The following is a 14730-nucleotide window of genomic DNA, read 5'->3' on the forward strand; positions in this document are numbered from 1 at the left end:
CTGGGGAAATAGCACGTGCTCTATGGTTATGTAACCTCTTATGTAACCGAGGAGTATAAAACCGTGTGCTTGACTGTTAATAAATGATTTGCCAGCTTGCACTCAATCTGGTGGGTCCGTGCCTAACTGCCACAAATGGCGCCCGAGCAGGGACTTTAAGAGAGATGTCGGGAACCAGAGCATTAGGCTGCTGGGGCTTCTACCGGTGGCAGCCCCTGGCTGAACTGAAAGGAAAGGAGGAACTCCTCGAGGACACTGCGCACGCCAATCACCTCTGAAGTTATAGGACTATAGGAAAAAAGAAGAAAATTCAGCATTTGATTCAGAGGTGAGCAGCCAGGGAAGGGAGGAGGTAATTTCCGAGAGATGAAACAGAATGCTGAAGCCTCCCACTAGTTTTTTAATAATAAAAAAAAAAAAAGACAGAAAAAAGAAATTACGGAAGCTAAATCGCTGGCACTTTTAATATGGATTGCCGTGACTGCATTGGGATTTCTGCTGGCCGGAACCCTTCAAATGACTGCTTGGCAAAAATTGGCAAGAGACTTTACAAGAGAGTAATTTCTGGAGACCTAGAGGCGTTTGGGAACTTAGCCACATGGAGGGAAATGGTGGATACTTTCAAAATGGCACAAAGGAGATTAGCCCCTGCTGTGGCAACAGGTCCCTTTCCCCCTGTTCCTCCTGCTGCCCTTGCCCCCCCTAGGGTTCCCCTAGAGATGAGGTGCAAATGTGGGAGTGCAGGAGGGCCCTTGGGATCAGAAGAGGAGGGAGAAGGAGAAGGAGATGGCGTGCTGCTTGACTTTGTTCATGTTGCACGGCCGTTACGGAGGAGCAGCCGTTACACTCTCGCCGTGAGGCTGCCGAGGAAACACGAGTCTGCCCCTGCTGACATGCCCTAATGTGTCCCTGCCTGAAGAAGCATATGAAGAGTATGATGATCCGGAGGGTAGTGAGTTTACGGAGGACACAGGAAGGGAATCAGTCATGTCCTCTCTTAATGAGGATAGGTGGTCGTGTGGGGGTGCCCACAGCCTCTGGTGCTAGAACAGAAGTTCTGAAAGAGCAGCAGCCCCCAGCTGTTCCCACCAACTCTCCCTCTACCCGGGACAGGGACACAGAGCTGAGCCACAGAACCAGCGCTGCAAGATTTGGGAGCCTCTCCTCCCAGTCCTCTTCCTGCTCACAACAGCATTGAGTGGGACATCCGGAGAGAGGAGCCAACAACAGCAGCTGCTGCAGCAGCGATATCCCAAGACCCGGAAGAGCACCTAATGGAGCTCAGGGAGCCAACCAGCACAAGGCGAGCAAGAAAACTTCCAAAGCCAAAGGGCTCCGGGGCAGTGCAAAGATTTGGTCTAAATCAAACTAGTTGGATCTCCCTTCACAACTGGGAGGGTGAGAAGAAGAGATTTGGGAGATGCAGGGGTAGTAAGGGTCCCAAGTGTGATGCTTCTGATCTCTTCCCCGAGATCCATCTTGCCAGCTAACTCTCCTGCATGTTTGTTCCCTTTCCTATCTTCTTTACACACTTTCCAGGCAGTATCTCTCTCCTTTTCATCACAGCATTTCGCACTCTGAGCTTCCAGTTTACACGTTGCTGTTTCCCCAACCACTCAAGCCCCCATCGCCAGGGCCAAGTGTTTTTCTCTTTCTCTCTCCCTGTCTTTTGACAGGTCAATTTCAAGAGCCATGTTACAAAAGCAAAAAAGTGGGAGAGGATATACATGCATATCCATGGGTACCCAATTAAGATGGATCCCCTCTAGGTGTGTCAGGCCTTACATTAATTCTTCTTCAGAACAGGAACAACCACCAGAAATTGCAAATGATGAAGGAGGAACACACAGTCAGAATAAAGATTTAAAACGTGTGCATGAAGTGTGAGTGTGGTGGCCGCCTCCTTGAGTGAAAAGATGTGTGTGTGTATGTAAATTCAAGAACACTTTATATCAATAATGCCTCAAATAAAACTACAATTATGCAACAATACTACCTCAACCACACCAATGTCCCCAGATGACAGTTAAGTACAATATCCATCTAGGAGAAGGACAACTCTAATTCCGAACCTGGGCAGATGGAGCTCACTTAGCCCTGTAAGGCCATCTATCTTAGAGAAGGATACTCTAATTAAACCTATGTCCTAAGGACCTCTCTGTCAGCGTCCAAGCTCGCTAGGCCCTGGCAGATGAACCTCAGGATTAAAGGATGGGTCCAGTTCTGTGCATGCTGCATCTCACCTAAGAAATCCATTGCGCAGGCTCGAGGGTGATATCCACATTTGTAAAGTCCTGTAGCGACAGGTGAGGGTTGAAACGGCAGGTGAAAGGTGCACTGCAAGCCACAGACCCAACCCTGCATGCAGGTGGTTCAGGACATTGGTTGCCTGAGACTGACCCCAGAGATGACAGTCTCATTTGGCAGCATCCTGAATGACCAAGCAGCCTTTTTCAAGGAGAGCACTGCTTGCTCCACTCAGACAGGGGCCTAGAAAAGGTGGCCTAAATAAAGCTCATCTCCACTCTTCACCCGGTTGGTTAACCGCGGCCAACGGGCATCTTCTGATGCGGTCAAACAAAGTCTAAGAAACAAAGGCATACACCTGCCTTCAAAGGTGTACTCAAGTTGACACTCGCATGCTGGAACATCAGAACCATGCTTGATACTGCGGACAGTGGTCGCCCTGAGTGCCATTCTGCACTAACTGCCCACGAACTGTCACGTCTCAACATCGACATTGCTGCTCTCAGCGAAGAAAGGCAGCCTTAGAGAACATGGTGCTGGTTATACACTCTTTTGGTCAGGTAAACCCAGAACCGAAAGGCATCTCTCAGGAGTTGGCTTCACGATTAAAAACTCTATTGTTCCTAAACTTGAAAATCTGCTGACAGGTCATTCTGATCACATTATCTCCCTACGCCTTCCACTATACAACAAACACCATGTTGTCCTCTTTAGTATATATGCCACAACTCTCCAAGCTGACCCTGCTGAAAAAGATAAGTTTTACACCGACCTGCGCCGTCTTACCCAAAAGATTCCCGCAAATGATAAGATCATTATCCTTGGTGATTTCAACACCAGAGTAGGAAAGAACTCTGAAGCCTGGAAAGGAGTACTAGGCAAGCATGGTGTTGGAAACTGCAATGATAATGGATGCCTTCTGCTAGAATTCTGTGTGGAGCAACAGCTCACCATCACTAACACTGTCTTTCAGCAGAAAAATAGTCTGAAGACAACCTGGATGCATCCTAGATCTAAGCATTGGCACCTCATTGATTATGTCTTGGTGCGACAGAGAGATGTTAACGATGTCCACCACACCCATGTGATGCCCAGCGCAGAATGCCAAACAGACCATCGGCTTGTGCGCTGTAAACTTAACTTCCACCTTAAGTTCAAACGGAAAAGGGGCAGTATCCCAAGGAGGAGACTACATATCAGGTCCAAAGCCCTCTACTCAGGGTCAGATGGTCAAATGCTTGTCACAGATAAAACCTCCATTCTGAGTCTGAACACTTTCAGACTCTTTTCAGTACTAGCCATGTAGTTCAAGACTCAGCAATTCAGCACATTACACAACAACCGGTGAAGAATGAATTGGATATTGTCCCTACTATGGGAAAAACCCTTAAGGCCATACAGCAGGTGAAAACTGGCAAGGCAGCTGGGGTTGATGGAATTCCACCTGAAGTCTGGAAGCACGGGGGCCAAGCACTCCATGCTAAATTTCATGAGTTTGTGGTGCACTGCTGCGAAATAGGTGAACTACCATCAGACCTTCGTGACGCAGTCATCATCACCTTGTATAAGAAAGGAGATAAATCAGACTGTTCAAATTACTGTGGTATTACTCTGCTCTCCATTGCTGGCAAGATCCTGGTAAGAATATTTTTGAACAGACTAATACCTGCTATAGCAGAAAGAATTCTACCTGAAAGTCAGTGTGGTTTCAGAGCCAACAGGAGTACCACAGACATGGTATTTGTTCTCAGACAACTGCAAGAGAAGTGTAGGGAACAGGAACAAAGGTCTCTATGTAAACTTTGTTGATCTCACTAAGGCTTTCGATACTGTGAGCAGAAAAGGTCTATGGCAGATTTTGGAATGTTCCTTAATATGATTATCTTACTTCATGAGGATCAGCATGGGCAAGTCAGATATGGCAATGCACTTTCTGAGCCCTTTCTAATAACCAGTGGTGTGAAACAAGGCTGCCTTCTTGCTCCAACTCTATTCACAATCTTTTTCAGCATGATGCTCCAAAGGGCCAAGGGAGACCTTGATATTGAAGATGGTATCTACATTTGATATCGTACTGATGGAAGTCTATTCAACCTAAGGTGACTGAAGGCCCACACTAAGACCTTAAATCATCTTGTCTGGGAGCTGCTTTATGCTGATGACGCCACCCTCGTCGCCCACACAGAAGCAGCTCTGCAGCGTTTAACATCCTGCTTTGCAGAGGTTGCTGAGCTTTTTGGACTGAAAGTCAGCTTAAAGAAGATAGAAGTTCTCTATCAACCTGCACCTCAGGAAGCTTTCCATCATCCCCATATCACCATTGGTGAATCAGAGCTCAAATCAGTCCAGCAGTTTAATTACCTAGGCAGCCTCATCTCCTCGGATGGTAAGATTGACGGAGAGATAAGACAACAGGTTAGCAAAGGCATATAGTGCTTTCGGAAGACTCCATAAAAGAGTTTGGTGAAATAAACACCTGAAGAAAAGTACAAAGATCAGTGTTTACAGAGCCATAGTGCTGTCTACTCTTTTATATGGATTTGAATCATGGGTCATCTACTGCCACCACTTGCGTCTCCTAGAACGCTTCCATCAACGCTGCCTCCGTACAATCCTAAACATCTACTGGTCAGATTATGTGACTAACACGTCTGTTCTAGGACAGGCAGCAGTTACAAGCATTGAGGCCATGTCGCTGAGAACACAGCTGCATTGGGCAGGACATGTCTCAAGGATGAGGGACCACCGCCTCCCTAAGATCTTGCTTTATGGTGAACTTGCCACCGGCTGTGGCAAGAGAGGAGCCCCAAAGAGAAGATACAAGGACTCCCTGAAACAATATCTCAGCGTTGGCCATATTGATCAACATCACTGCTCTACTCTGTCCTCCAACTGGGAGGTCTGGAGACACACCATCTATAACGCTGCTGATGCCTTTGAGAAAGTAGGCAGGATCACTCTGGAGGAGAAAAGACAACGCAGAAAGAATCGTGCCTTGCCAATACCACCTAAGGAGTCTTTCTGCTGTGCCTTTTGCAACCGGTCTTGTCTATCTTGTATTGGTCTTTTTAGTCACCAGTGTGGTTGTAGCAAATGTCGGTAGAGACCTTCCCAAATCTTCATTCACGAAGCCTAGCCATGATGATGATGACAATATCTATACCCTAACACATTTCCCCTTAAAATAAAGTTAATGCTTTTCACCCAGTTACATACAAACCCTCAGATAAAAGTCACCTGTTAAAAGCCCTTAAAAAATCCTGGATTAATGAAGGTTACATGATTAATGAAGTTACTTAGTGTATCGAGTAATTAGCTCTAATAAAGGCCTTTTAGATATAGGCCCTGAGTTATATAGCTAGTTAAGATAAGGTTGTTTTATGTTAAGAAAGGTTTTAGAGTTATACTGTTCTGTAATTTCTTATTATAATAAAGAAGGTGGATTTGTGGGAAAGGGTTAATACCTTACAGGAAGATTATTGCAAGGAAGGATGGGAAATGTAGTCTCTGCAGCAGGCCCCCAAAGAAAGTGCTCGACTGCACGTGCCCACTGGAAGGATTGGAGAATGATCGCTGGGGAAATAGCACGTGCTCTATGGTTATGTAACCTCTTATGTAATTGAGGAGTATAAAACCGTGTGCTTGACTGTTAAACAATTTGCCAGCTTGCACTCAATCTGGTGGGTCCGTGCCTAACTGCCACAGGACTTGGTGATCTCGGAGGCGTTTTCGAACCCAGCTGATTCTATGATTCTATGTCACTATGTGAAAAAATACAGTGTGAAGGCCAAAAGGTGGTCTGGGCTGTAGAGCAAGCAGCTAGGACAGTGCAGAGACACCAACGTCCCAGGTCCCTTGCACCATGAATCTCAGAGCAGAAGTTGAAAGGAGCATAGGGAAGTGCAGAGTTTGATTCTATCTGAAGTGGAAGTTATTTCTTTGTTCAGCAGGTTCCAGCCTGCTCCCACAGCAGGCAGGGTCAGGACAGGTTTCTTTCAGAGGAGATGGCAGAAATATCTTCATACCCTCTGTTGCAGCATGGTCTGTTAAAGTAATGGTGACTTATCTGCCTTCATTTCACTGCTGCAGTTGCAGTTGCATAGGAACAAAAGCTTCCCTATAGAGCAGTGATATCAAGGGCTTCTTCATGCCCTCTGAAAAATACATGCTGCAAGTAGCACAAGGGAATAAAATCAATGTCTCAAGTTTTTTTAAGAGTCTCCAGGAACTACATCCACATCGTGGCTATATTTCATGCAAATGTTGCAATGTGTTTTCCATGGGCACATCTATTCATGCACAAGGAACTTGGTCTGAACCACTGAGACTCTGCAGCAGAGAACACCAGAGCTTATTGCAAACGCTGTCCAGGGTTAGATCTGGGGGTCTCACTTCCTTGAAGAATTCCCAGCTAGTGAGGATGTCTTGGCAGAGGTCATGCTCGTGTGACTCTTTTGGGAGCCTGCTGGCTGAGAAGGTGGTTTCTTTTTGAGCACTGGAGTTTTGTTCTTGCTTTTAAATACCTTGTTGGGGTCCAGCTTGTTCACAAAGGAATCAGCTTCTTCAGACAGGAGTGCTGTGTTGATGGTTATGGGTTTGTACATGTTAAACCATTGCTGAAAGGCATGATTGTGTGGAAGAGGTTAAATTCAAACTGCAAATAAGACAATTTCACCTTGTTCCCCCTCTTCCCTGGGACATGATTTTAATCCCACACCACTTATCAGTTTGTAGTTTACAGGACTTCGAAGAGTGTTTGTGATAAGGACACACAAGGCATTGCTACAGCAACAGTCCTGAAACTGCATTCCAGACAGGAAAGAAGAGAACCAGACACAAACCTAACACTACCTTTCCTGCAGTGTAACTCCTATAGGGAACAACTCCTGATTTAAATCACAGGAGGAAAACCAAAGGGAGGAGATAAAATTAAACCACATTTATCTAGATTCAGATAAGCAGAAAAGATTAAAAATCCTTGGAATTTAAATGGGCTTATAAATTGGAAACCAACTAGTTGAACTTCTCAAAACATAGCTTTCCCCCCTCTCTTCTCATATAAAATAACACATGTTTTTTAACTGTTTACACAAAGGATTTTGTGTTGGTTTCTCTTACTGTCTTTCTACTTCTGATTTTCTGTCTAGAAATAACTACAATGATTTAGTTTCTTGGTTCCCAGAGGTCACCAAAATGTTATGGCCTACAGTTCTCAATTCTTAGATGTTTTTCCCACTGCTTTTTCATTGATAAAGTCAGGAAATAAAACTGTAAGAGTTACAGTATTACAAATTATACTGAAACCATCAAGACAGTGTTGAACAACATAAACAGAAGATCCATACCAAAATTTAGATAGCAGCCTATTCATGTACTGCTTAGTGGAAAACAGCTTTAAATACTCCCTTGAAAACTTTAAAAATTATAATGGTTAATGCACCAAGATTTTAACTAACAGGGGCTGGAAATGATTAGGGAATATACGAATGATTTCACTTAAGGTTTGCGAATATACTGAACATAATAAAATATTTATAGCAGGAAAGCTACAGAAAGGCAGGTCACAGGCATACACTACAGTACCACGTACGCAGCCTGGGCTGACGAAGTACAGTGCAGTGTAACAGGGAAGACACCAGAAATAAAAAGAAACAGTTTCTACAGCCACTGATTGATGGGAAGTCGGCAGTGATTTTAGCGAGTAATTCCGATGTGCACACAGGACCAAGGAGTGCCACGCTGGCAGGACAGCTGTCACCTCTGGGGTAAGTGCAGGACACTCACTGAGACCTTGACAATGTGCGCAGACACTGCACTGGCTTGTGTTCAGTAGGATTGTCAGCTCCATTCCCTGACCTCTCACACGATGGAAGCAGGGTTAGGGCTGAAGGCCCGGTCAAACACAGAGGAATAGCAGAAGCCTCTAATAGCAGAATTTTGGCATAGCAGAACAGCAATTTTAATAATAATAAGGGGCTGGAATAGTCACAAGGCTTTACCTAGAGCTCTTCTATAACTACTTCTAGGACTGCTGGCATTTAAATTGCACCTTTTTGAGCATAATTTTTATGAAGGCATCCCTTCATGCCTGAGGAGGGTGAAAAGGAATTAATATTATTGGCAAGGTTCAAGGTCATAGTCTTCATCTGTCATTTTGTCTAATGTGTACCTGGACTTCCCTCTCCACCCAGGCATCATTAGGCTCTTGTTCAGCGGTATGCCCAGAAAACTGATCTAGACAAATCTTACACAGCTATGGGGATGAACATCTCCCCTCAGTTGCCAGCAGCCATGGAATGGATGTTTGTTTCAGGATCAAGAAGGCAAAGAAATAATCAGGGTTCTACCACATGCTATTAGAGGTCGAGGGTAGGGCCTGGCTTAGGTGACAAAAGCAGGGTTAACATAATATTAGTGAATTCAAATTACTGTGAAACAAGTGACCGTCAACAAGCTATTGGGAAAAGACTCGTGGTCCCTTCAGTGGCTCACCAGGGAGGGCCCTGCTGGGGCTACAGACTGCTTGTCAAAAGGTGGGAAGATGTTTCTCCAGTCTGTGCTTAGCAAAAAACTGAGATGCTGGACCCTGCTGTCCTACCTTAGCCTGGGGGCTGACCCCGTAGCTGGTGAAGGCATACTGCCACTGTGGGAGACCCAGGTGGGTGATGAGCAGGCGGTAGTAGGCTGTGAAGGTTTTGGTGAGGAAATGCCAATACAGAGCTCTGTCCAGGAACCATATCTCTGTGTCTGGGGAGACAACTAGAACAAAACAAGCACAAGTTACACTGTTGCTTTGCAGTGATAAGATTAACATCTGGCCACTGTCAGGTGAGAGACACAACGAACTCATCAGAAAGGTGGTTTTATTTACATCCAGGCAGAATTCAGTACTTGCCCTTGTTAAACTTCATATGGTTGGTGATTGACCAGACCTCTCATTTGTCAAGGTCTCTCTGCAAAGCCTCCCTGTCTTCGGGGGAGACACCAGCTCCTCCCAATTTAGCATCATGGGCAAACTTACTTTGTGTACCTTCCAGTCCTGTGTCTGAGCTGTTTATGAAGACAGTGAAGAGAACTGGGCCTAAGATGGAGCCCTGCAGAACCCCACTAATGACCAGTCACCAGCTTGAGTGACCCCATTCACTACAACCTTTTGTGCCCAACCCGTGAGCCAGTTGCTCACTCGTTGCATGATGTATTTGTCTGGCTGTGTCCTGAACAATGAATCCCTTCCCAGCCTGGGACTGATACACTACATGGAACATTCCTGGACATCAGCAGCTTTTGTAGTATATGTTCAAAGTACAATTATGGTAAACATTTATCTGCCCCACAAAGTAAAAAGCAGCTAACTCAATTGTCAGTCATCTGGATTACTGAATAGAGTCCAGAGTCTGGAAGTCATGGGAGTGTGTGCTGCCAACAAAAACACATTTTTCAAAATCCTTCCACAGTGATCGAGTATTTCTCTAGTGGTGACATCCCTTGTAGCATAAAAAGAAGGTTTTTTCTTTCTTGGGAAACCAAGATGTTGAACACTGCCAGTTAAACAGACTGTCCCCTGCACTGCCATCGACCCCGGTAACCAACGCTCCCTCTCCTTGCACAGGTCATCCACTGCATGTGCTGAAATCACTGACACTGGAAGGCAAGGGGACAAGTAAGAACGTACTGCCTTGGGAGCTGTAGTCACACCCAATGAAAGACACAAGATAATAACTGAGGATTTTTCTTAAGAACATATATATTGCAATTGCACAGCCCTACACTGTAAACACACATACACCAAGTGACCTCTGCACTGTCTTATGCCACCTACTTCACAAGTGCCTTGGGTGTTTCTCTACTCACTCACTGATAACAGTTATCTGCGCATCTGTCAGAAGAAACAGCTCAGCTCCCATCTCTTACCCTCTTGTTCCACCCTTCCTGCCCCATTTTGACCTAGTTAGCACCTGGAGGCTCTGCATTCATGTACAAGGTGGAAGAACCAGTCTAAGCCTGTCTCAGTCAGCTAAGGCCTTTTTTTACCATCTATCCCTTGTTTCTAAGCAGAGTTATACCCATTCTCATCAAAATGTAAGGGTTTTGTTTCAAGACATGCAGGTAACCAGAGACAGATTAGTGGAGCTCTGTATTAATTCAACACTGTATGTAGGCCACATGTACATGCAGAAATTATAACTCAGACTCTCCAACATTAAAAGGAGTGAAAACGTTAGCTCTAGTTAAGTCTCTGTAAGGTTTAGCCCCTGACTTCAGTGGACATGGGACACCCTAGTAAAAGTTTCATCTATTAATTACAAAGAAGATCAGAAATCTAACATAATTCTTCAAGTGTGGCCTCCAGACACAATCCAAACAAGAGACAGATAACTTTTCTCTCTTCAGTCTTACCTGGTTCAGCATGCTTATAAACAAGACAGACTTTCCCATTCCCATTGCATGGGTCTAATTCAAAGATAAGACTACGAGAATCAAAGTGTGGCTTCTCTGGTTTGTCTCCATTACCTGAAACAAACAAAAAAAAATTTCATGAAACATGTTTGGGAAACTGACTGTGACTCAACCTATTTGATATCTGTGAATAAATCAGCTGAGGAAGAACTAAAGCAAACTATTATTTTTATGTTTCTTGGAAATGATTAAGTTCCCTATGTTTAAAATAAAACTAAAAAAAAAAATGAGAAAAATTTTAATCTGGTAGGAAAACAAACCACAGAGTCAAATTCAGATGGCTGAAAACAGGCAACAACTGACTTCTAGTCCTTCCCTGGCATAAAGCAAGACCAGCTTTACAGATGTCACTCCTGAGGTTTATCTAATCTTTTCTTAAAGTTCTCCAGTGCTGGAGATGGCACAGTTTCCAGGCAGTCAATCCAAATCCACCAGTTACCACTTTGAAGTTTTCCTCATGGATCCGGAATCTTCCTTATTGCACTGGAAGTCCATTATCTCTGTTACATCTACTATTCCTTTGCTGCCCTAATTACATTTTTTTCTAAGGAGGACAGGGACAACAATTTATTCTTTTCTCTTGACTGAAGACTTTAAGGAACTTGTAGACACATATTTCTCCATACATTCCAGTGTGACATCAGCAGACCTTTCAACAACCATGTCTGACTCATATTCAACTTGGGACCCCCAACCACCACAGAGCATTTCTACAGCACCATTTTGGGACTGTGAAGCTGCAAGTTCTTGTGGAATGCAATTTTGAAATCTAATGCTGATGGGGAAGAAGTGGGACATAAGAGCTGTACTCTCCAGAAGAATTTTCCATTAAAGTCAGGATGAGAACTCCTGTGGGGATGTAACTTTTTTCTCAGTGTACCTTATAAGTGCATCACTGGAGGTTTGAGTCACTGAGTGGAAGTAGAAATTGGTGCATTTCATTACAATGGTTAGAAGATCATGGGGCCTCTGGTGGTCTAGTGGTTAGGGTGCAGGACTCTCACCGCTGCGACCCGGGTTCGATTCCCAGCCCCCCGGGCAGATGGAGCTCGTCAGCCCTGTAAGGCAATCCATCTAAGAGAAGGTCACTCTAAACAAACCTACGTCCTGGGGACCTCACTGCCACTGTCCAAGCTTGCCTGGCCCCGGCAGATGAACCTCAGGATTAAAGGGTGGGCTCAGTTCAGCGCAAGCTGTGTCTCACCTAAAAAATCCACTGCGCAGGCTCGAAGGGTTAATGACCTTTCCCAAATCTTCGCTCGCGAAGACTGGCCATTATATATACATTATATATTATATTATTATATTATATATAGAAGATCAGGACTGCAGTCAAGCTGGAATGTGACAAGAAGAAATTTTCAGCCACATTTAGAAGCTAGAAGAACTGCAGAGATGCAGGGATAAGATTGAAATCAAATAGCACTTTTTAAAAAAAACTGGCATGACACCTGGCTCTGTTCCTATCCTCCTAATTTTTCCAGTCTTGTTAGACTGGAAAAGCTCTTAAAAAAGTCAGTGGGCCTTTTTCTTCTTTTTTCTTCTCTCCAAATAGCAGTATTCCCAGCATTTTAGGCAGTCTGGAAACACACACTTTCCACTGCAACCTCACAGTTACATGTATTTACCAGTTACTTTTCCCATTCCAGCTGTACTTTCACTACCAAGACAAAACCCGTTATCTTTTGTTCATGTAACACCATAAGCACACAAAGACTTTGGAAGCTGAATCACCAGAGGAAGACTCAGATAAAAGTTTAAACAGGGAAAAGGCAGAATAGGAGGGCTGACAGGTTGCTAAAAGAGAATACAAGTAACACTAACGACTGGCAGCGTCAGCAATCCCCATGATATTCACGGCATACAGATCTGCCTGTTGAGGCTGTAGGGGACTAATAAGATACATAATAGAGCCAGCCCAGAAGACAAAAAAATCACAGAATCACAGAATGGTTTGGGTTGGAAGGAACCTTAAAGATCACCTCCTTCCAATTCCACTGCCACAGGGCTTAGCTGAGGTGCTAAGAGAACTGGGATTGTTCATCCTGGAAAAGAGAAGGCTTTGGGGTGACCTAATAGGAGCCTTCCAGTACCTGGAGGGAGCCTACAAGGAAGATGAAGAGAGACTTTTTACAAGAGCATGTAGAGAAAAGACAAGGGGGAATGGTTTCAAACTGATAGAGAGTAGGTTTAGACTGGATATTAGGAAAAAGTTCTTTACTATGATGGCGGTAAGGCACTGGAACAGATTTCCCGTGGATGCCCCATCCCTGGAAGTGCTTAAGGCTAGGTTGGATGGGGCTCTGTGCAAGGGGTCACTGCTCACCTATCCATGCCCTATATCCTAACACTACTCTAATAGAGGAAAAGGGATGACACAGAGCACATTTTCCAGCCTGTTAACAGGCCTTACCTTCCTCGTCCGTGTCATCTTCCAGGTCGGCGAGGGTTGGAGCATTGGGCAGGGTGTACATGGAGGAGCCCCCGAGCCGACACAGCTGTGAGATGCTGTTAATCACCATGGAGCCCAGAGGCATGGGAGTATCTGCAATAAGACTCACTGTTAACCACATCTAGTGTCAGGAAAGCATAGGAGGTATTTCTGTTCCTCCACACATCAACCCAAACCTTTCTAACAGCATCAAGTCAACAAGTCACCCTGCTCAGCCATGTGTCAGTGTGATGGATCTCAGAAGGCACTGTTGGATGCTTGCTCAAACAAGACAGTTATGTGAGCTGCCTTGGACTCTGTGCGCTTGTGAGCCCTGAAAACAAAACTCTTCAGAGGTCACAACACAGCAAATCCCACTTGAAACACGATGGAAGTCACTGCAGGTGCTAAAGCCCTGATGTGAGCTGTCTCTGAAACGAAATTTCACTTCCTGAGGAAGACTCTGTCCTTTTCCACACTTCCACCTGAAGTCTCTTAATTTCTAAGTTGCAATGTTGTTAAACTAAGACACCCTGTATTTGACACCCACCTCCAGAAGTAAGGAAGTGTCCATAGCCCAATTTGACAGCCTTGCTTGAGGGCAACGAGAACCCGGATAATAACTGCAGAATGAACAAGGATGGACAATGGAGCTCTAACTTTAGCACTGGAAAGTGGAACCAGGCTCCAGCATATACTTCTTAATGAGAAGGAGACATTGTCAGAGGTTCCTCCTCCTACTGCTTTATGATGGGATAATGAGCTATAGCTGCTTCTCCCTCCATGAACTACAGAGGGAGTTAAGGTATGAGATTTAAATTACATACCTAAATGTGAGTGTCAACAGATGGCCAGTGTATTACAGAACAGTATTTATGTCATAAGTAGTTGTTTGACTTCTTGCCATTTTCAGTGTCTGCACCTCTTCTGTGAGAGTCCAGAACACTTAAGTAATAGATTTTGTCCTGTTGCATCAAGAAGGGACCTCTGATGGGCAGTCATATTTTTTTCCTTTCCAGGACATCCTAAAATAGTCTACAATCCCATGCAGAACTGCCTTTTATAACTCTTAATTCAGGGGTCAGATTTCTGTAGTCACTGATCAAGCTGTCTAGTAGAAATAAACTACTTTGTTTATTTGCAAGTTAAGGAATGGTGCTAATTTTTAATTCAGAATGATTTGGTACCTGGGTTTTTGCTCAGACTAATGCAGGATACTGAGAGATGTGTATTCACTGTTCAGAAAGTAAGCTTGAAATTAAATAGGTTCTGCAAAGGAAAGACTGGCTGCAATGCAATGAGGGTATCAGTGGAGAGGAACATGTTGACTCACCATCAGTCTTCACACTCCAGGTCATCTGGAAGCCATCGGTCATCAGATAGAAGTTCTTTAAATCCTCTGGCAATATGCAGGAGTTTTTCTGCAGATCACAATCAAAGTGTTATGGGAAAACACAGATCATGCCTCAAACCTGAAGTTCAACTGCAACATGGTACAGAAATATTTGCTACCAAATTTTTTAACTGCAAGATGACTCAAATATCTCATTCTAAAGCCTCAGAGAAAACTGTGTATTTCTTGGGTCTGTGCTACT

The 14730-nt window shown here is 44.4% G+C and overlaps 1 protein-coding gene across 2 annotated transcripts in view; it reads right to left on the reverse strand.

Moving 5' to 3' along the window:
- The window catches only part of TPGS2 (tubulin polyglutamylase complex subunit 2), a 41916-nt gene that overhangs the window by 13803 nt on the left and 13383 nt on the right, over window positions 1–14730 (reverse strand). The window contains exons 3-7 of one of the 2 annotated variants that reach the window (XM_017819080.1): window positions 14469–14556; window positions 13118–13249; window positions 10645–10758; window positions 8846–9006; window positions 5065–6863 (exon numbers count right to left, since the gene is read on the reverse strand). In XM_017819080.1, the coding sequence (XP_017674569.1) occupies window positions 6636–6863; window positions 8846–9006; window positions 10645–10758; window positions 13118–13249; window positions 14469–14556 (723 nt within the window). In that variant the 3' untranslated portion in view covers window positions 5065–6635. Of the gene's footprint in view, window positions 1–5064; window positions 6864–8845; window positions 9007–10644; window positions 10759–13117; window positions 13250–14468; window positions 14557–14730 lie in introns of those variants that run through there. The other variant, XM_017819081.1, reaches the window with a different exon arrangement.

The sequence above is a fragment of the Lepidothrix coronata genome, unplaced genomic scaffold (genome assembly GCF_001604755.1).
Source record: "Lepidothrix coronata isolate B3197 unplaced genomic scaffold, Lepidothrix_coronata-1.0 Scaffold72, whole genome shotgun sequence".
NCBI lineage: Eukaryota > Metazoa > Chordata > Aves > Passeriformes > Pipridae > Lepidothrix > Lepidothrix coronata.